Source organism: Oncorhynchus masou, chromosome 29 (assembly GCF_036934945.1).
Source record: "Oncorhynchus masou masou isolate Uvic2021 chromosome 29, UVic_Omas_1.1, whole genome shotgun sequence".
Taxonomy (NCBI): domain Eukaryota; kingdom Metazoa; phylum Chordata; class Actinopteri; order Salmoniformes; family Salmonidae; genus Oncorhynchus; species Oncorhynchus masou.
Genome location: NC_088240.1, coordinates 69,749,573 through 69,771,090, shown reverse-complemented (window position 1 = coordinate 69,771,090; position 21,518 = coordinate 69,749,573). Strand labels below are relative to the sequence as shown.

The following is a 21,518-nucleotide window of genomic DNA, read 5'->3' as shown; positions in this document are numbered from 1 at the left end:
GAATTCGCTGAATAATTCAATAATATTAATAAAAGATGTAATTGAAGTCTCGGGACTAGAGATGAATATCAGGACATCATCAGCATACAGGCTTATTTTATGGTGAACATCACCAATGAGCAGCCCCGGTATAGCAGGCGTTACCCTGGTGGCCTCGGCCAGTGGTTCCATAACGAGTGCAAATAGGAGAGGGGACAAAGGACAGCCCTGTCTGGTACCTCTGTGTATAGAGAAGCTATTTGACCTTAGCCCATTAGTAAGGACAGCAGCCTGAGGATCATCATATAAAACTTTCACCCATTTTATAAAGTTGTCCCCTAGACCAAATTTATTTAGAGCAAAGAATGGGTAAGACCACTCCACACGATCAAATGCTTTCTCAGCATCTAGGGAGAGCACAAGACCATCCATAGCACTTTGTTGGTAGGCTTGAATTACATTAAGAAGCCGCCTGACATTACATTTACATTTAAGTCATTTAGCAGACGCTCTTATCCAGAGCGACTTACACATTGTTGCATGATTTACGGCCCTTAATGAAGCCAGTTTGGTCTCCTTTCACAATTAGTGGCAGTGAGTCCTCTAGTCTTGTGGCTAGAATTTTAGAAAGCAATTTTCTATTCTAGAAGGGAAATTGGTCTGTACGAGGAACAAGACATTTTCCCTTTTTGAGAGTAAGTGATATGTTGGCTTCTCTCAGCATTTGAGGGAGCTGGTCATTTGAAAATGAGTGGTTAAACATATCACGCAATGGCTCAAGGAACAGGCCATGGAACTCTTTATAGAACTCACTACAAAACGCGTCTGGTCCTGGGGCCTTACCATTTTGCAGATTCTTAATTGCGAACATTATCTCTTCCTCGGTAATAGGGACATTAAGGAGAGACCTCTGTTCTTCGGAGATAGTAGGGAGCTCAATCTTAGAAAATAAGTTCTCCATTAATTTGGGTGCATCCTTTGGCAGTTCTGAGACATAAAGGTTTGCATAAAATTTCTTAAATTAGTCATTTATCAATTTATTTTCATATAAATGATTGCCATCAGAATCAGTAATAGTAACAATTGACTGAGAGTCAGCTCTCTTTCTATTCACCCTCTAATGTGTTTTGCTTTTCACGCTCTTTCTGTCTCTTAGTGGCTGTGTATGACATAATCAGACCCCTGGCGTACGCTTTACAGGTTTCCCAAAGGAGCGAGGGGTTATCTGTTGATTGAGAGTTAATAGAGAAAACGCTTTAAACTCTGTAATAAAATATGATGTGAATGTATGGTCTTTAAGAATGGTTGTATTCAACCTCCAATGTCTTGACAGATTGGATGCCCCGCTGAGTTTTATGTCCAGGATCACCTCAGCATGATCAGATATGACTATGCTTCCTATCCTAGCGGATAAAACAGACTGCAAAGATGTCCTGGGCATAAAGAAGTAATCTATTCTAATCTGACATTCTTGAGGTCCAGAGATTAAAGTGAACTCTCTGTTGGAGGGATGAAAAGTTCTCCAAACATCAGCATACCCCAGATCATCACAAATAGCTTTAAGTGACTTAGCTTGAGGAGAGAGTGAAGCATTACCACATTCCTCAAAAAAATTTACTGAACGTGTCCCTTCAGAATTTTCCGGGAGTCCCACAACACGAATATTGCATCTGCGTCCTCGATTATCCAAGTCATCAATGTGCTCCGCCATTTCGCACACCTGTTTCTCAAGTGCTTTTATTTTAGTGTCCATAGATGTAGTTGAAGTTTCCACTCTAGCAATTCTTCCTTCCTCCTCATCAACACGTTTGACAACCCTCTGTAGTTCAGCTTAATGGTCTGCTATTGCTTCCAAGACCGTTCTTATCTTAACATCGATCACTTTAGTAATGTTATCAGTCATCTTTTGAATCACCAGGTCCATTGTGCCTGGATCCGCAATGGTGCTAGCTTCGCTAACATTAGCTAGCTCCTCCTGCACATCTACTGGGATGGTGGTTTTGGTCGAGTTCTTAGTAGTTCTGTTGGGCATGTTGTCGGAGATTTTTGATAAATAGCCGTCAAGACTCATTGTAGGATAACTTATTTAGTCAATTCTACCACTTTTTCAAGATAGGAGATTAAAGTAAAAATATACATTAACGAATGCCACGGGAGCTCGCTGAAACACAGTGTTTTCTCTACGGCACCATTTTGTCCCCCTAAACAGACTTTTTGGGATATAAACAAGGATTTTATCTAACACAATGACCATTCATGTTGTAGCTGGGACCCTTTGGATTGCAAACAGAGGAAGATCTTCAAAAGAAAGTGATTTATTTAATCGCTATTTGTGATTTTAAGAAGCCTGTGCTGTTTGGAAAATATGTTGATGTGGGGCGCCGTCCTCAGACAATTGCATGGTATGCTTTCGCTGTAAAACCTATTGTAAGTCGGACAACGCAGTTAGATTAACAAGAATTTAAGCTTTTAAATTATATAAGATACTTGTATGTTCATGAATGTTTAATATTAGGATTATTTATTTGAATTGTGCGCCCTCCAATTTCACCAGATGTTGTCGACTGGTGTCCCGCTAGCTGGATGCCTATCCCTAAAAACCTGTTTCCACTTTGTCATTATGGGTTATTGTGTGTAGATTGATGAAGAAAAAAATGATTTCATCCATTTTAGAATAAGGCTGTAACGTGGAATCGTTTTGGGGGGAAAAAGGGGTCTGAATACTTTCCCGAATGCACTGTATGTAGTATGTGCTATGTTCTCCCTGACTGTGTCTCCTGTTTTCTCTCTGTCAGCTGTATTGATGAGTGGTTTGAGGTGAACAGATCGTGTCCAGAACATCCCTCAGACTAAAGGGCCTCGCTACTTTACTCCACAGGTAAATTATATATTAATATGTATTTTCTTCACAGGTAAATTCCACATTTCCTGAGTGTTGTTTATGTTGATGCATTATTGTGATAAGTCACTTTAATATTCTGTGGGAAACTTAAAAGTTTCCGCTGTAGAATTCCCCAAACGGAAATGCAGTACTGTATTGACACAAAACAGGAAGAATATGATACAGTATTATACCCTTTAGTTCAGTCGAGTTCTTTCTTTCTATTGTTCTGTTTCAGCATCACATTGTAGCCCTCAGTATATTCAGATTTCTGTTGTTTTTCCTCGCTGCAGGTTTCTTACTTCCTCGATAAGAAGAGTGATCTGTTCCAATAACAACAGTCCTCAATGTGAATCCCATCCCCTTCCCTGTGACTCTGTGGCCAGTACAGAACTGACCCCTGACCCTACCCCTCTACCCCCACCACCTCCAGTATGTCTCAACAGCCCTCAACACCTCCACTCAAACCAGTCAAGTACCGCAGTGTGCCAAATCTCATTAAAAGAAATTTTCAGGGAAACTACATTTAATGCTGATCTATCTCTTTATCTTCACACACACACACAATCTGCTCCAAGACAAGACCAGACAGACACAAACTCACAAATACAACCAACCTCTGCTTTGTCCTCAAAGACAGACAGACAGACAGACAGACAGACAGACAGACAGACAGACAGACTTATCCGACAGCCTGATGTTGAGGGAAGACACAACACCTCTTTTGCACAACTATCCAATCAGGAAAATCTGTTGCTCTCAACACGCCCTCTCACTCTGCTGCATCAATGGAACGGCTGTATATGCCACCCACAGACATTTTGCATTCCATCCCATTGGCCGTGCCTCAGTGATTGAGCTGCTGTGATTGGCTGAGCTCCAGGGCTACTGTGACTTGGAATTCCCTCCTCCTGTGTTATTGGACAGCAAACCATCTGTTTGGTCTGAGTGATTGTACACCTGGACATTTCGGGGAGCAAGCTGAGGGGAGAGGGGGAAGTCAGTCCTCATCCCCCTCTCCCACTCTTTCCCCATCCTCACCAACTCTGTCTACCAGTGCCTTCACCTTCGGATCCTGGCCTACCAAGGCAGAGTCAGGACAACAGAACAGTGTGAATGGTGGGTGGGGGACAGAGGGCGGGAGGTCAGGTATCAGTCTATACTAAATCCTCCCTCCCTAGCCCTTCCCCCTGTGTGTTGTTGACTGGATGACGACAGATGGAGAGAGACCCAGCAGAGAGCCAGACTCAGCTGAATGTGAAACTCTGCTTAACTCTAACCTTTACTCCACTGGGACATGCTGCTAGCTGCTAGCCACACTGAAATTAGAAGTGCCCTGCTATATGCTGTCCCGCTCTCTGTTTCTCATGCTCTCCTTTCCTCTGACGAGCTATCTAACTCATAACCCTTCAATGCCTCTGTGGTAGCAACAAGATGTGAACTGGACTGTGCTACCAGAAGCGTGTGGCTCGGCTAGTGGCAACTACAACTCCCAGCAGGCACTTCTCTGGAGTGAGAACGTTAATCTTAGTTTTTGTAGCATTAATAGCTGTCTGACTGGGACATGAGGCCCTCTGTGCTTAGCCTGAATCCCAACTGAATTACTGTGTTTCACTGTGTTTGACTGTACATCTTCAGTTTGGCAATTGTAAAGAGGAGCATTTCAGTTGGGATCCAGGCTACAATGTGCTGACCCCAGATCAGATATCCCCCTCCCCCAAGGGCCCGTTGATATTATGTGGTGTATATACTCTAGCCTTCTACAGGGTTCACGCACCCATCCTCTTCTCTCACTCACTCACTTTGACTTGTAATCTTTATTTATCATCATGAGACTTAGCAGTTATAATTATGCAAATTGTTTTATTTTAAGTGTGCAGGTTTTGACATAATGGTGTAATTGCATATCTGTGTATGTATGTGTGAGTTGTAGTGAAACTAAGTTGGGCCTTAATGCAAAGAGAATGACATGAATAACTATGTCTTCTATTCATGTTTGTCCATTTCAGTGCTGTTTCAAATAGCTGCCTGAGCTAGCACACCTTTTACCCAATCATAATCATCTACCAATCAATCTATCAGCCTATCACAGTAGAGGTGAGAGGGCGGGGCAGGAAGTAGACGATTGGTGGAGCTCCATGCCAAAGCCAATCAGAATAAGGGGATTACTGACGTCTTCAAAAAAGTTATCATTAGAATGTTGGATCCCCTGAAACTTTGTCAACGTGTTTGAAGGTTTTACACATTTCCTATCTAATACATTTCAGCTTCCAGCAACCCTGTGTTGTAATATTTAAACAAGGCCTTGCTGTTGTTCTCTTTAATGTTTTGAGAGCTTTCCCAGGATGTGCTGCTAACGAGTACACAAGTATACTAGACCTCCATCTTCACCATTGGGTTGCGAATAAGGGCAGAGTAAGAAACTGATAGACAAATTCAATGAATAAGACAAAAGGCTTTTAAATGGCTATGCTTTTCACAATCATTGTGGAGGTTTTTCATCTCCACAGTTTAGGGATTTTAGATTATAGTATATTATTATGACATATCAAGGAATAAGATCAATAGTATTTATATTGTTTTCCCAATTCAAACTTATAACGACCAGTCAGACAAATTAACAAAGAGCATTAATAGGGGATCTGGGTATTATGGTATGGATATACTAAAGATAGTGTTACCGTGGCTACTGGGTCAGTTACACTATATTAACTGTGGTTTCTCCAAAAGTGCCATCATCATGTCTCTAAAAGATGCTGCTAACAATTTATTTTTCAAGAAGTACAGCGAGGCATAAAGCACTTTGGAATTGGGACAATAAAAATCCCCCACCCAAATGGACTGTTTCCCCATTTGTCATCATGTACTATAGCTAATAAAGTTTAATCTAAATCCAGATCGGAGTTTCTCCTCATTGCACATCAATGAGGGAGAAACTAGAATGTCTGGTCCGAAACTAGAATATCTGGTCTAACCGCATGGTTTGTACCATGGCTACTGTACTGTAAGTGTAATGAAATGTTGTCGAATGGCTCACGATTGTGAAGCATACTACTGTATGTGTACAATATGCCCTTATTGTCATGGGTATGTGTGTAGCACGAGGATCCTCCCTAGCTAGCCTACCAGAACAGCCTTATATGATCTACTGTAGCTATAATCAGTTTTAAATCACATTTGACCCCCATTTCAGTTTTGTTAGTCTTTTATTTGGGATGTTTGAGTTTCTTTGGGGGGCAAGTGGGGAGGCAGCCTAGCACCTAATGTGTTTACTGTAGAGAATTCAGTTTGGATGTCAGGCCAGTGGTAAAGGAGGGGGTTATATGGTCATTTTGTGTAAATATTTTGGTTTTGCTGCTTATGCTACAGTTGCCAATTTGAGCCCATATCAATCCAATCGGATCGATGTCTATCCAAATCTACCGTGTTGAAAAGCTCCGTATGGATGGACTTGTGAAGAAGCAGTGTTTAAAACAGTCAACATATATGAATGTGTGATGTGTTAGAGAACACACATATGTCATCAGGTAGCTATACTTGATGTTCTGTTCATGATACTATAATATACCATGACAGCAAACATACTGTAGATGATTACTAGTTGGGGATGAGCTTGCTTGAATGAAGGTAGAGGTGTAGTAGGGCATTCATGTAATAGTTGAGAGGTGAAGGAAACTATTTTTATTTGGGTTATACCTCCCAAGGTACTTCAGAGACAGGCCGACAGTACATACCTAGAAATGTTATTTTAGAAACTATTTAGACATACAGTATGTTATAACATTCCATTTATGTAAAAAAATATGTACAGAATTTGAAATTAAAAGAGCAACATTTTTGGAGCACATTCTTTTAATTGTACTAGTGTGACTTACAGTGTGTATTGGTGGATGAGTGTTTCACTTTCAATGCATTATGGCAGAAGCTTTCTCAACAGTCATTGAAAAGTTACATTACCGGTCCAAAATTTTAGAACACCTACTCATTCAAGGTTTTTTCTTTATTTGTACTATTTTCTACATTGTAGAATAATAGTGAAGACATCAAAAATATGAAATAACACATATCATGTAGTAACCAAAAAAGTGTTAAACAAATCAAACTACATTTTATATTTGTGATTCTTCAAATAGCCACCTTTTGCCTTGATGACAGCTTTGCACACTCTTGGCATTCTCTCAACCAGCTTCACCTGGAATGCTTTTCCAACAGTCTTGAAGGAGACCCCACATAAGATGAGCACTTGTTGGCTGCTTTTCCTTCCCTCTGCGGTCCGACTCATCCCAAACCATCTCAATTTGGGTTGAGGTAGGGGGATTGTGGAAGCCAGGTCATCTGATGCAGCACCCCATCACTCTCCTTCTTGGTAAAATAGCCCTTACACTGCCTGTTGGGTCATTGTCCTGTTGAAAGGACAATTCCTGTGGCAGTCCTCATGAGAGCCAGTTTCATCATAGCGCTTGATGGTTTTTGCGACTGCACTTGATGAAACTTTAAAAGTTCTTTACATTTTACGTATTGACTGACCTTCATGTCTTAAAGTAATGATGGACTGTCGTTTCTCTTTGCTTATTTGAGCTGTTCTTGCCATAATATAGACTTGGTCTTTTACCAAATAAGGCTCTCTTCTGTATACCCTCCCTACCTTGTCACAACACAACTGATTGGCTCAAATGAATTAAGAAGGATAGAAATTCCACAAATTTACTTTTAAGAAGGCACACCTTTTAATTGAAATGTATTCTAGGTGACTACCTCATGAAGCTGGTTGAGAGAATGTCAAGCGTGTGCAAAGCTGTCATCAAAGGAAAAGGGTGGCTACTTTGAAGAATCTCAAATAAAAAATATATTTTTATTTGTTTAACACTTTTTTTGTTACTACATGATTCTATAGTTTTGATGTCTTCACTATTATACAATGTGGAAAATAATTTTTAAAAATAAAGAAAAACCCTTGAATGAGTAGGTGTCCAAACTTTTGACTGGTACTGTGTGTATAAATATATATATATATCTTTGGGGTGGGGGGTTGCAGTAAAATCTCATACACCCAGTTACTTCTCTGCAGCTGCTACCACAACATCTATCCTCTGTGATTTAGGTTCCATTTCTGCGGTACAATTGACAAAACCCTTGAATGAGTAGGTGTTCTAAAACGTTTGACCGGTAGTGTATATGGAAGTTGTGTGATGTCCTGTCTTCCTCTATTTGTTTGTTCCTTGTCATCGCCTGCTAACCTATATTCATTAGTCACCATGACCACAAACTGACCATAACATGACTGTCTGTATGTGTCATACAGATACAGTGCTGGCCAATATACAAGAATAAGGGAATGAGGCAGAGAAATCAGAGGGGTGAGGGTTGATGATAAGGGAGGTTTGAGAGCAGTGGCCTAATCTCCAGTTAATTGCAGGCACCGCATAAAATTCTGTTTATTTACACTGGGCTCTGTTGTGGTGCAGGATAATTTCAATACTGCAATTCAGCACCAGTAAAGTATTTCCTTTCGTCGACAAAAGCAGTTTCAAATCAAATCAAACTGTATTTGTCACATGACCCGAATACAACAAGTGTAGACCTTACCGTGAAATGCTTACTTACAAGCCCTTAACCAACAGTGCAGTTCAAGAAGAGTTAAGAAGGTATTTGCCAAATAAACTAAAGTAAAAAAAAAAAAATTCAAGTAACACAATAACGAGGCTTTATACAAGGGGTACCGGTACCAAGTCAGTGTGCGGGGGTACAGGTTAGAGGTCATTTGTACATGTAGGTAGGGGTGAAGTAGCTATGCATAGATCAGGGATGCAAACTGGTGAGGGCCGAAAAAGATGACTATTTTTTTGCACTGAAACATGCAAAAAATCCCTGCTAGGGGGAAATGCAGGTTTTAACTAATTAAACAACAAAGAATATGATTTACGTTATCAGTCTGTGTGTAAAATATAAAGTGGTTAATGTGAACCTAACTCACGGCTAAAAAATGTAAAGAAAGCAATTCAATGTTATTTATTGCCTAGACTTTACTGCAAACAACAAGTCTTGGGAAAAAACAATACAATATTGCAGTTAGCCATGACAGCCTTTATAATAGAACACTTGTGACCTCACACACACACACACACACACACAGCGACATATTACACTTAAAAAAAAAAAATCTTCACGTAGAAATAGAATGAAACAAACAGTCATTCTATTTTCACTCTATTATAGTGGCCACTATAGTAGACATTGATCAAGTGCACAAGGTTACACACTTGCAAAAATAATGTTCACTGAGTAAAAATGTTAATAATCCCCCCTCACTCACACACAAGTGTTACTGTCAAATTCAACACAGCATAAGCTAAATCTTTGGGCTACACTGCACATTATTACAATTGTACACTTTAAGCCTGTGGACATCTGTTCTACAATGTTCCAGCAGAGCATGATACCCTTTGTTGGCATAATTGATCTCTTTCAGGCAGACAGTACACCTGGCATACCCCTTGTTATCCACTGTATTGACAAAGTGAGAAATAGGGTCAAGTGTGTGGTGTTCCTTTCGCCTCTAAAGTGTACAATTGTAATCCTCTACATCCGCTACAAGACCATGGTGCTTGCCTACGGAGCTGTGAGGGGAACGGCACCGCAGTACCTCCAGGCTCTGATCAGGCCCTACACCCAAACAAGGGCACTGCGTTCATCCACCTCTGGCCTGCTCGCCTCCCTACCACTGAGGAAGTACAGTTCCCGCTCAGCCCAGTCAAAACTGTTCGCTGCTCTGGCCCCCCAATGGTGGAACAAACTCCCTCACGACGCCAGGACAGCGGAGTCAATCACCACCTTCCGGAGACACCTGAAACCCCACCTCTTCAAGGAATACCTAGGATAGGATAAGTAATCCTTCTCACCCCCCTTAATGATTTAGATGCACTATTGTAAAGTGGCTGTTCCACTGGATGTCAGAAGGTGAATTCACCAATTTGTAAGTCGCTCTGGATAAGAGCGTCTGCTAAATGACTTAAATGTAAATGTAATGTAAATGCATCCAGCTTAAGCCAGGCCCAGCTACACTTGATCGCTGCATGCACTTTTTAAACAAGCAACACCTCATTTTCACCTCATTCTCTCATTCTGAAAATGAACCACATGCTGTAGTTTGAAAACCTTAGTAGTTCGTTCGTTAGCTAGTCAACATTTCACACAGATTGCCAGGGTTCAGTAAGCAACAAACGCGTTATAACTTGAACGGCAAGGAGTCGTATACGAGTTAGTAGTATAGCGAATTGGTTAGGTTAACGTTACTAACGTTAGCTCATCTGATGTTGTCTGACTTTAGTAGCCAGCTAATTCTCACACCATAAACAACACAATTATTTGATCAGTTAAGTTGGCAAATGTTGCTCAACATTTCTCTGGCTAGCTAACGGGAGAATTAGATCCAGATAGTAATATACTAAAAAATGCTAATACCTGTTCCATCACACTTTCTCACTCACCTCAAACTTCCCAAATAACAGCTGTTTTTCTGTTACAGCTCATGAAGTACGCTTCATCACCTTATCACCCACATCACCGTGGTCAGGTTTCTCACCTCTTCTTTATCGTCCAGGGGATGCGCTGCTGTAACTGACAAACTGCCTTTCTACTCTCCGCGGTCTTTCCGGGGCGTGCGTGCTGATGCTGTCACTAGCAGGTTGGTTGTCTCTTCTCTCTTCAGTCGCGTGCTGCATTCTGTTGTTATGTGAACGATTGGCTGACCCTTGTATACAGCCAGTATTGTTCCAAACTCGCGTCACTCATTCGCTTACAGCCAGTAGTCAAGGCTTTTACCCATATGCCAGAAACACCTAGCTAATACAGTATGTTCAAATATTTACAAAATGCAGTATGCAAGAAAACACAAATAACTTGTAAGTTTCGGTAACAAACGTGACCAATCTACACACTCTCCAGCTCAGTTCTGTCTCCTCAGTGGAAGCGGAGCCTTCCCTCAGCCTCAAACAGCTTCTCTTCCTCTTCAGAAAGACAGTTTCCTTTCAAACTGTGGGTGAGTGATGACAGAGCACATCATAATCAGCAATACAATAAAAGACCCACAACCATTACAAAGTGGAAATGGTGAAAGATGTTTTGAAATACAAATGGGTCAAAGGAATATATCAAATACTATTATTAACCTGACACAAAAAAATGAGTAATGTGCCTTTAAATGAGCGACATTGCGTCACATTGCGTACACTCACCAGATCTCTTTGAGTGATGTGTTGTGGGAGAGAGCCTCTGACAGCTGTCTGATTCCATCCACTGTCAGCTGATTATTGATTAACCTGCGCAGAATGGACCAGAGGGATCACTAGGTTAACCAGCTAACTTTTATTCACATTCAGAAATAAATTTTGTTCACTTTCTGGTTAATTCTGAGGCTAAACTTCGTTATTGGTTGTTGGGAGTGTGTTGAGACTGGGGCCTGCCTTACCAGAGGTGAGATAGACCCGTGTTGGATCTGATCAGCTCTGCCATGTCTGGTGCTACATCATCTGACAACTCGTTTTGCACCAACCTAGAACACCACAACACACATTTAAACTGTTAACTCCAAAGCACAAATACACATTAAATATCAGAGACAAATTCTGTCACAGGAATTTGATGTATAAATAAGATTGTCCTACCAGAAGATTCTGAGCATAGTGTTGCATTTTAGTGCTTCGGCCAAGTGCCTCCCACCTTCTGAAGTGATGCCATTGGCTGAGAGGCTAAGGGAGAGAAGAGAATAGAAATATAATTACTTTTAGTAGTACATAAGTATACTGTATTACTTTAGGTAATGATATTACTATGAGGCAGAGTGATAGTGTAAAATAGATACTGTAGTTTCAGTGTTTGTGAGTTAGGGAGTTCAGTAACTGAATGTGCGTTAGGAAAATGATAGACCAATAGGTTATACTTCCTTATTTCTGACCTCAACCGCAGTTGTGGGAGAACTGAAATACATGGCACAATCAGTGCCACATACTTATAAAGAGAAGTGATAACGATGACATATCTTGCCATCCATCTCACCTGAGGTTGGTAAGACTTGGGTGATTCCTCAGGGCCTCTGCGAATGCTCTTGCTCCTTCGTCACCAATACGGTTCCCCCACATTCTGAAAAACAGGAACAATCCATCCCATGCACTCTGTTAAATAAATAAAAAAAATATTGTAATAGTACACTTACCCCACGTCAAAGATAGATGTGCTCTTCTGAATGGCACTGGCCAGATACTTGCCACCCACACTGGTGAACTTGTTGCTGCCAACCCTTTGAACAAATCAAAGTGACAAAAATAAACATTTTAATTCATACACAAGTAATTATATAATTGATTGGACATACTAATTTACATACTTGACGACTCTTAACTTAGGACATTCCTCAATGATATGAGCGATTAGCTTGGCTCCGATGTCCGTAATGAGATTATTGTAAAGTCTGCAAAATCAAGACAACAGAAATACAGTCACGTTATATGAATTTGTTATACAGCATAATACAGTACTAAAGTTCGACAGGCAAGTTGACCCTGATAGACACTGACTCACCCCAAAACCTCCACCACTCTGTATTTGATAAGCTCCTCAGCCAATACTTCAACGCTGCTGTCTGAGATCTGATTGACACACAACCTGAAATGGAAAAACTCATTTAGATGAAAAGTTAGAGTTTTACTAGTATTTTTTTATAGCAGTAAGAAATTATTTGTTATTTGTAAACAAGTGCACCTTTCATGTAAACAGTGGCATAAAGTACATAGTGTTTCCATCTGCATATATTCCTAATTCCTCACCTCACCACAGTCATTTTACTGAATGAAGGTCTGAGCTGCTTGACCCCATAGTCACTGATGTTGTTGTTGTCCATGTCCACCCCTAGCCTCTTCCGCCGGTGCTGCAGCACAAAGTTGAGGGCACTGCAGTCGCCAGAGAACACATTACAGTAGCCCAGCTTGATGTAGTCAGCTGTGATGCCCTTCGCAGTCAGCTGGGCCACCTCTTTACTTCCTGTCTCGAAGATGCAGCGCAGCATCCACAGGAAGTTGGGCAGGACATGCATCTTGCTGCCCTCCTGCTCTGTGCTGTGGAGTGGCAGACCGCGGAGGTGGGACCTCACGCTGGTGGACAGGTAGGACTTGAGGACCGCTCGCTTCCTCTTCAGTAGCGCTGGAGGAACCATGTGCTCCAGCAGGCCGGCATTGGCCTTAGACAGCAGTCCACACAGGAAGAGGTTGGCATACTGGAGATGCTCGTTGGTCTTGAACGGGTCCTTTCCCCTGGGTTTGGAGAAGCCACCGATGCAGGGGAAGACACATGATAAACAAGATGTGTTGTCCCTCCTGCTGCACTCGGTGAAGAACTTGAGGATGTTCCCTTCGCTGGCGTGTTCGTCCAGAACCAGGGAGAATGCAGCCAAGAAGGACTGTAGGGTGAGATGAAAGAACTCAAAGGTAGAAGGGTTTCCACAGGCATCGTAGCGGCTGACCGGTCGGAGGAAACCCACCTGAAGGTCGTCCTCAGTCAGGCCACAGGAGGTCACCACCTCCTGGTCGAACACAAATCCTCCTCTCTCCATGCCCAGCAGAGCCAGCTTGGAGAAGGCTGTCAGTGGCCTCAACCCTGCCCTGAAGGTATCAGCGGGGCACCTGGTGTTTCTCGTCAGGAGGCCCGGTGGGGGAGCGGCCCCCCGGCTGAAGAAGACTTCAGAAAGCAGAAGGAATATGTTAGTGAGGGTCACGCAAGCCTCTGGCAACTCAAAGTCGTCGTAGACTGAGTGCAGGTGTTTAAAGCTCTTGAAGACGATCCAGCAGAAGAGGGGGATGGAGCAGAGGCCACAGAGGTCGGGGCTGGCATCCAGCTGGACTGAGACCAGGTCCCTGTGCTCCTGCTCTTTGAAGTGTAGGTTGGTGTAGGTTTGAAGGTGGGCCGGAGAGAACCCACGCAGTGCCACCCTCTTCCGGATCACCCTGCTCTGGACCTCGGTGCCTGTCCGAGCAGTAAGGACTTTCCGGGAACCATTGAGCAGCTTCCCACAGAGCAGGTTAATGAGCACCAGAAGTGGGTGAGTCCTCTCCTCTGGAGAAACCACCTCAGGCATGTTCTCCAGGTCCAGATCAGCATGGATCTCATCATAGCCGTCAAACGTAAAGAGAACCTTTTCGGGGAAGCGGAGGATGTAGCTGAACACCTCATTGTCTGCATCTTGGTCGGGGTAGCAGTTGTATTTGAAAAGCAGGTCTCTGAGTGAGATCTCGTCTGTCTCCTTGAATGTGCTGAACATCCTACAGCGGAACTTGAAGAAGAACATGGCGTCTGTCTGTTCCAGCTCCCTATTGGACCACAGCCTCTGGAGCTTCTGGAGGAGGATGGACTTGCCCACCCCAGCGTCCCCTGTGATGAGCACCGTCTCTGCCTGTGGGTTAAAGACACCCTGCTCTCCCAGGAGCTGCTCCAGACCCTCCAGGTGGCCAAGGCTCTCATTGCGGTCATTCAGGAGCTCCATCAGGGTGTCTGTATAGAGCTCCTCCAGCAGGGTTTCCTCTTGCTTGGTGTAGGATGCAATGAAGCGTGTGTCTCGGCCCAGCTCTTGCCTCAGCTTGTCACAGTACCTACTAACTGAGAGGAGGGGGGTAGGGAGAATAAACTGGAGTCTCATTCTCAACCACGGATATTCAGCCAAAATATACAGTAGTTTCCTCCGTGATTCTCTAATAGCTTACATTGTCAATGCACTGTATTTTTTTTATTGTTAAGTAAAATTCCAATAACACATATGAAGTGCAGCACCATACAGTTTACTGACATACTTACTAGGGTCCGTGTTCTTCACTGGTATGTCCTGTATGAAGTCTGGTGGCTGGTAGTTGATCTCTTTAAGCCATGGTTGGAGGTCTATGTATGCATCATAAACTTTGTAGAGAATATATAGGAAGTATTCACATGCCTGCTCCCCTTTGCTTTGGACCAATTCCAGGATTTTACGCACCTGCGCCATGTCAATCATAAGTAAATAATATTTACTTTACAGTGATTCAATAATAATTTGACAGCTAACAGTTTCCCCTTTCACACACCTGCACAATGGCAATCATATTTACTTACCAGTGATTCATATTTAATTAATATTACTTTCCACATTTTGATTAATGTGGCCAAACAGGATTTTTCACAGATAAGATACTGGCAACATACCAAATGCCATTGTATTGCAAAATCAAGTCTTGTCTTTATACTTTCTCATCTTATAATCAATTAGTCAATTTTATTTTGGGCCTAGTAAGCTATTTGTTAATGCAAGAGCATGTCTTTGTGATGGGTACTTTGTCATTTAATGTGTGTTGTCCAAATGGACATGTATCCTCTCTGAAACCCTCCTATGGTAAATTACCTGGTCTGTCTTGGTGGCTGAGCGCTGGATGATTTCTGTATCCTCAATACACAGAAAGCCACTTTGTAGGAGGTTATCCAGAATGCACTGCGTGCTCTTCACTTGGGAAACTAGTAGCTCACGGTGCAACGTGAGCAGTTGGACAGTGGACACATGGCCCGTTAGTCCAGCACGGGCTTCTTCGGCACTGGAGCCCATAATATGCATGGCTTCAGCTGCCTGTATTTACTGGAAAATGTAAGTAATTCTAGTCAGGTAATCAGTTAGGAGAAAATGATCCAACAGTACGGATAAAATACATTATAGTAGTCTATGGCTATCGCGTACGGTATACGTATATGGGCTGCCTATACATACCGTCAGAACCTTTGATAGCATTGTTCTTATCCGCGCTGTCCTAGTCCGCGGCGGAAAAACTCGGTAACTACGTCTCTCTTCAAAAACAAACTCCAGTCATGGTTATTAAACCATTAAATAGCGTGCGACGGGATAATAACAAAACGTTTCTCTATGACCGTTAGAATAGGAATCTAGTCGTGTCTCAATGTCAGGAGGGGAAAAAAACACTGAACACAGTACTGGTTCTTTGAGGAAGTGAAACCAAAAACAGCCTCGGATGCGCGTAATTTCGCCTCGAATTGCGTCCGCGCTTTTGGCATGCTGATGTCTGCTTCTTTTTATACAGGGTTTTCGCCACTTGTAATTGCTCCACGGTAAATCAGGATTTCCCAAACATGTCCTAATAATTCGAAATATTGCTTAGAAAAACAGGTGTTTTAATCAGCATATGCTTACTTCGATGTCACCTTTCGCGGATTAAAATAAGCAGAGTAAGGTGTTTACATGACCGTTGCATAATATTGTCACAATCAGTTTCATATCAAGTTATTACTGTGCATGTAAACTTACTCACTCGTAACCAATGAAAAAATACGATTTAGCTACCAGTATGATGTGACACAAACCCATCGTAGCAAATGTATTTCAACTTTCTACTGAGACTAAATGTGTTTTATTTATAATCCGTTTTTTTCCTCAAGCATCCGATTCTATCGTGTTGCATTACTGTTGCCAATTTAACATGAATAGCCCATAGCCTACAGATGATTGTCTTGTCCACTGATTTAATGAAATAGAACCAATACAAATGTTTGTCAGTGTTGGTGTATTCATTTTATAGTTCAATGCACTTGGTAGAAATAAGTACAGCTTCAGAAATTCCCAGTTTAAACTTTACTCTCATTTAGATACGTCATTGTAAAATAAGAATTTGTTCCTAACTGACTTGCCTAGTTAAATCAAATAAAGGTTAAATAAAATAGAAGATCAGCCTGGGGTCCCTCTTCATGGGCCCCTGAAAGACAGAATCTTCTGATCTGAGGGGTGGAGCCTTTGCTTACTTCACCACAGGTTGTGCAATTATACCTTGTTTATTTGCTGAGAATCATTTTAGAATACAGAGAGAAAATCAGGTCAATGACATGGAGGAGGACTGCAGAGATTGTTAGTGTTGATGGTGGGTGAAGAGAGACTTGCACCAAAATGTTTGCAAGTCAAAGATACAATTTCCTTCACCCAAAGTACCCATTCATGTGCATTTTACATGTCGGCCTATATATTTTATAGGAAGTCAACTATAGTCATCACTGTCATGACACAGGTATAATGGAAGACCCATTAACTATAATATATAAGAATCATAATGTTAAAACACCATAATCCAATTGATAGCATATTGCATGTTACAATTACATTACTGATCACATTACTTGACTTTGGCGATGTCATTTACAAAATAGCCTCCAACACTCTACTCAGCAAATTGGATGCAGTCTATCACAGTGCCATCCGTTTCGTCACCAAAGCCCAATATACTACCCATCACTGCGACCTGTATGCTCTCGTTGGCTGGCCCGCTTCATATTCGTCACCAAACCCACTGGCTCCAGGTCATCTACACGTTTCTGCTAGGTAAAGCCCTGCCTTATCTCAGCTCACAGGTCACCATAGCAGCACCCACTCGTAGCACACGCTCCAGCAGGTATATTTCACTGGTCACCTCCAAAGCCAATTCGTACTTTGGCCACCTTTCCTTCCAGTTCTCTGCTGCCAATGACTGGAACGAACTGCAAAATCACTGAATCTGGAGACTCATATCTCCCTCACTAACTTTAAGCACCAGCTGTCAGAGCAGCTCACAGATCACTGCACCTGTACATAGCCCATCTGTAAATAGCCTATCCAACTACCTCATCCCCATACTGTTTATTTGATTTATTTTGCTCCTTTGCACCCCAGTATCTATACTTGCACACTCATCTTCTGCACATCTTTCACTCCAGTGTTTAATTGCTATGTTGTAATTATTTCGGCACTATGGCCTATGTATTGCCTTTCCTCCCTTATCCTACCTCATTTGCACACACTGTATATATATTTTTTATATTGTATTATTGACTGTATGTTTTGTTTATTCCATGGATAACTCTGTGTTGTTGTATGTGTTGAACTGCTATGCTTTATCTTGGCCAGGTCGCAGTTGCAAATGAGAACTTGTTCTCAACTAGCTTACCTGGTTAAATAAAGGTAAAATGTTAAAAATTATCACACGGGACAAGACCCGTAATCATCTGCGCAATCCACAATGGCACGAAAGCCAAAACACACAGCACAGGTACTCACACGCACCAACGGATATTGTAACAATAAACGACAGCTCAATGGAAACCTAAGGGCGCACTTATTCAAACACTAATCAGTGGGAATAGGGGACAGGTGTGCGTAATGAAAGTTCTGGAGGGATCCATGACAGTGGTTCTGCTCCATAAGTTACAGGTTTGAGTCATTATGCCTCATTGGCCAGTTTTAGTGTGTAAACAACTGGGAAAAACTGTAATGTTATGAAGCTAATAGGATAGTGTTTCTCTCCATTGAATACCGGCAGTTAACATCAACAACCCTCATCAAATATTCAATAGAGGATTGCAATAATGAGATGTCTCCACCAATCCAAAGAAAGGATAGGTGGGAGTGAGATAGCCCTCCGTGCCGTTTTTTTTGGATGTCTCCCATTGTTAGGGTGGAGAAACGTGTATATTGTCAGTATATCCATCATCTTTGGCAGAACTGAACTTTTTCCTACGCTCTGCTAGTAGGGTTCTCGCAGCACCTTTCCACAATCCCCTGCGCCTTTCCCCGCATGCCTCCTCTGAAAATGAATGGAGGCAGAACTTCGTCTGACTAATTCAGAAGTGTTGAAAACCCTTTGCTACCGCAGCTTGAAGAATACACACTAGAACACATTATCAACCGAATCAAGTGCATGTGTGTCAGGCTTCCCAAGCAAAATGGAGAAACTTTGGTGAAAAAAAATGCTATGGTATCGCATCTAAAATAAATGGCTCACATTTATTACTAATACACTGAACACATGGGAGTGTTTACCAGTGTGCAGATTGTTTTAAACTCTAGTGCATTTTTACTCCAGCTGATTATGTTGCAAAAGGGTACAACAGGATAATTTCATGCGTCTTGGCATACCCTCCACCAGTCCTTCACAAAGACAAATCTTCCCGATTCCAGCCTTGATGAAGCAACCTCAGATCATCACTGATCCCTCACCAAATTTCACAGTGGGTGCGAGACACTGTGGCTTGTCGGCCTCTCCAGGTCTCTCACCCAATGTGAAATTTGATGGAGAATCGTTGATGATCTGGGGGTGCTTCAGCAAGGATGGAATCGGGCAGATTTGACTTTGTGAAGGACGCATGAATCAAGCCATGTACAAGGTTGTCATGGAAGAATACTTGCTTCCTTCTGCTCTGACAATGTTCCCCAACTCGGAGGATTGTTTTTTCCAGCAGGACAATGCTCCACGCCACACAGCCAGGTCAATCAAGTTGTGGATGGAGGACCACCAGATCAAGACTCTGGCATGGCCAGCCCAATCTCCAGACCTGAACCCCATTGAAAACCTATGGAATGTGATCAAGAGAAAGATGGATGGTCACAAGCCATCAAACAAAGCCGAGCTGCTTGAATTTTTGTGCCAGGAGTGGCATAAAGTCACCCAACATCAATGTGAAAGACTGGTGGAGAGCATTTCAAGACAAATGAAAGCTGTGAATGAAAATCAGGGTTTTTTCCACCAAATATTGATTTCTGAACTCTTCCTAAGTTAAAACATTAGTATTGTGTTGTTTAAAAATGAATATGAACTTATTATTTGAGGTCTGACAACACTGCATATTTTTTGTTATTTTGACCGGTTGTCATTTGGAATTTGGGAGAAATGTTGTCAGTAGTCAGAGAAACAGATAATTTTGCAGTGGTCTCTGAATTGTTTCCAGAGCTGTATACATTCATTATACATGTAAAGTAATCAATCATTTCTAAAATGGTAACATGAATAAATATATTTCAAGCTAGAATTCAACACCAGTGATTCCATGTCTCTGTACATGGGGCAGCAGCCTCTAATTGGCACGGTTGAGCAACCGGGTGGTAGCCGGCCAGTGATGCCTATTTACCAGTCTGATGGCCTTAAGATTGAAGCTGTTTTTCAGTCTCTTGGTCCCAGCTTTGATGCACCTGTACTGACCTCACCTTCTGGATGATAGTGGGGTGAACAGGCCATGGCTCGGGTGGTTGATGTCCTTGATGATCTTTTTGGCCATCCTGTGACATCAGGTGCTGTAGGTGTTCTGGAGGGCAGGCAGTGTGCCCCCGGTGATGTGTCAGACAGACTGCACCACCCTCTAGAGAGCCCTGCAGTGCAGTGCAGTTGCCGTACCAGGTGGTGATACAGCCCGAATGGATTCTCTCAGTTGTGCATCTGTAAAAGATTCTGAGGGCCTTAGGGGCCAAGCCAAATTTCTTCAGCCTTCTAAGGTTGAAGAGGCGCTGTTGCACCATCTTCACCACACTGTCTGTGGGTGAACCATTTCAGATTGTCAATGATGTGTAAGCCGAGGAACTTGAAGCTTTTCACCTTCTCCCTGCGGTACAGTCGATGTGGATGCGGGCGTGCTCCCTCTGCTGTCTCCTGAAATACACATTCAGCTCCTTCATTTTGTTGACGTTGAGGGAGAGTTTATTTTCCTAGCTCCACTCCGCCAGGGCCCTCACCTCCTCCCTGTAGGCTGTCTCATCGCTGTTGGTAATCAGGCCTACTACTGTTGAGTCGTCTGCAAACTTGATGATAGAGTTGGAGGCGTCCGTTGCCATGCAGTTATGGGTGAACAGGGAATACAGGAGGGGCTGAGCACTCACTCTTGTGAGGCCCCTGTGTTGAGGATCAGCGTAGTGGAGGTTTTGTTTCCTACCTTCACCACCTTGCGCGGCCCGTCAGGCAGTCCAGGACCCAGTTGAAAAGGGTGTGGTTCTGACCCAGGGCCCCTAGCTTAATGATGTGTTGTTGTGTTGTTTATGTTGTTGAAGGCTGAGCTATAGGCATAAAAAACATTCTTAAATCAAATCAAATGTATTTATATAGCCCTTCGTACATCAGCTGATATATCAAAGTGCTGTACAGAAACCCAGCCTAAAACCCCAAACAGCAAGCAATGCAAGTGTAGCAGCACGGTGACTAGGAAAAACTCCCAAGAAAATTCACACTGTTATTTTACTAGGCAAGTCAGTTCAGAACAAATTCTTATTTTCATTGACGGCTTAGTAACAGTGGGTTAACTGCCTGTTCAGGGGCAGAACGACAGATTTGTACCTTGTCAGCTCGGGGATTCGAACTTGCAACCTTTCGGTGACTTGTCCAACGCTCTAACCACTGGGCTACCCCACTACTTTACATTGTAGCAAAGTGTCATTTCTTCAGTGTTGTCACATGAAAAGATATACTCAAATATTTACAAAAATGTGAGGGGTGTACTCACTTTTGTGATATACTGTATATATCTGTAAACATTCCAGCCAGCTGGTCTGCACATGCTCTGAGGACGTGGCTAGGGATGCTGTCTGGGCCCGGCAGCCTTGCAAGGGTTAACACACTTAAACGTCTTACTCACTCAATTAAAATCTAATCAAACTTTTTTTTGTCACATGCGCCGAATACAACAAGTGTAGACCTTACCGTGAAATGCTTACTTACAAGCCCTTAACCAACAGTGCAGTTCAAGAAGAGTTATTTACCAAGTAAACTAAAGTAAGGCAGTACTTAGTCAGTGTGTGGGGTAGAGGATAGTTGAGGTAATTTGTACATGTAGGTAGGGGTGGCGTGACTATGCATAG

The 21,518-nt window shown here is 42.5% G+C and overlaps 2 protein-coding genes across 3 annotated transcripts in view; one reads left to right on the top strand and one right to left on the bottom strand.

Moving 5' to 3' along the window:
- The window catches only part of LOC135520421 (E3 ubiquitin-protein ligase znrf2-like), an 80,056-nt gene extending 73,349 nt beyond the window's left edge, over window positions 1-6,707 (top strand). Inside the window, exons 4-5 of the mRNA XM_064945977.1 lie at window positions 2,775-2,857; window positions 3,154-6,707. Of these exons, the coding sequence (XP_064802049.1) occupies window positions 2,775-2,832 (58 nt within the window). The 3' untranslated portion in view covers window positions 2,833-2,857; window positions 3,154-6,707. The remainder of the gene's footprint in view (window positions 1-2,774; window positions 2,858-3,153) is intronic.
- A 3,057-nt stretch (window positions 6,708-9,764) lies between these two features.
- On the bottom strand, window positions 9,765-15,909 carry LOC135520420 (nucleotide-binding oligomerization domain-containing protein 1-like). 2 transcript variants are annotated; one of them, XM_064945975.1, is made up of 12 exons: window positions 15,633-15,904; window positions 15,276-15,503; window positions 14,699-14,873; window positions 12,682-14,503; window positions 12,437-12,520; window positions 12,243-12,326; window positions 12,072-12,155; window positions 11,915-11,998; window positions 11,524-11,607; window positions 11,328-11,411; window positions 11,095-11,178; window positions 9,765-10,892 (listed from the first exon to the last, which is right to left on the bottom strand). In XM_064945975.1, the coding sequence occupies exons 2-12, from the start codon at window positions 15,480-15,482 to the stop codon at window positions 10,820-10,822; spliced, it is 2,865 nt and encodes a 954-aa protein (XP_064802047.1). In that variant the 5' UTR covers window positions 15,483-15,503; window positions 15,633-15,904; the 3' UTR covers window positions 9,765-10,819. The 2 variants fall into 2 exon arrangements, with proteins under 2 accessions (XP_064802047.1, XP_064802048.1); XM_064945976.1 differs by lacking the exons at window positions 9,765-10,892; window positions 11,095-11,178; window positions 11,328-11,411; window positions 11,524-11,607 and adding an exon at window positions 11,614-11,835 and having other exon boundaries at window positions 15,633-15,909.
- Window positions 15,910-21,518: the final 5,609 nt, after the last annotated feature.

Excerpts from the sequence above, each read along its gene's own strand:
- LOC135520420 (XM_064945975.1), bottom strand. The coding sequence starts at position 15,482 with ATGCATATTATGGGCTCCAGTGCCGAAGAAGCCCGTGCTGGACTAACG. Across the intron at positions 11,999-12,071 it reads ACATCTATCTTTGACGTGGG|AATGTGGGGGAACCGTATTG; the intron begins GTAAGTGTACTA and ends CCTGTTTTTCAG. Across the intron at positions 11,608-11,914 it reads CCAAGTCTTACCAACCTCAG|CCTCTCAGCCAATGGCATCA; the intron begins GTGAGATGGATG and ends TCTCTCCCTTAG.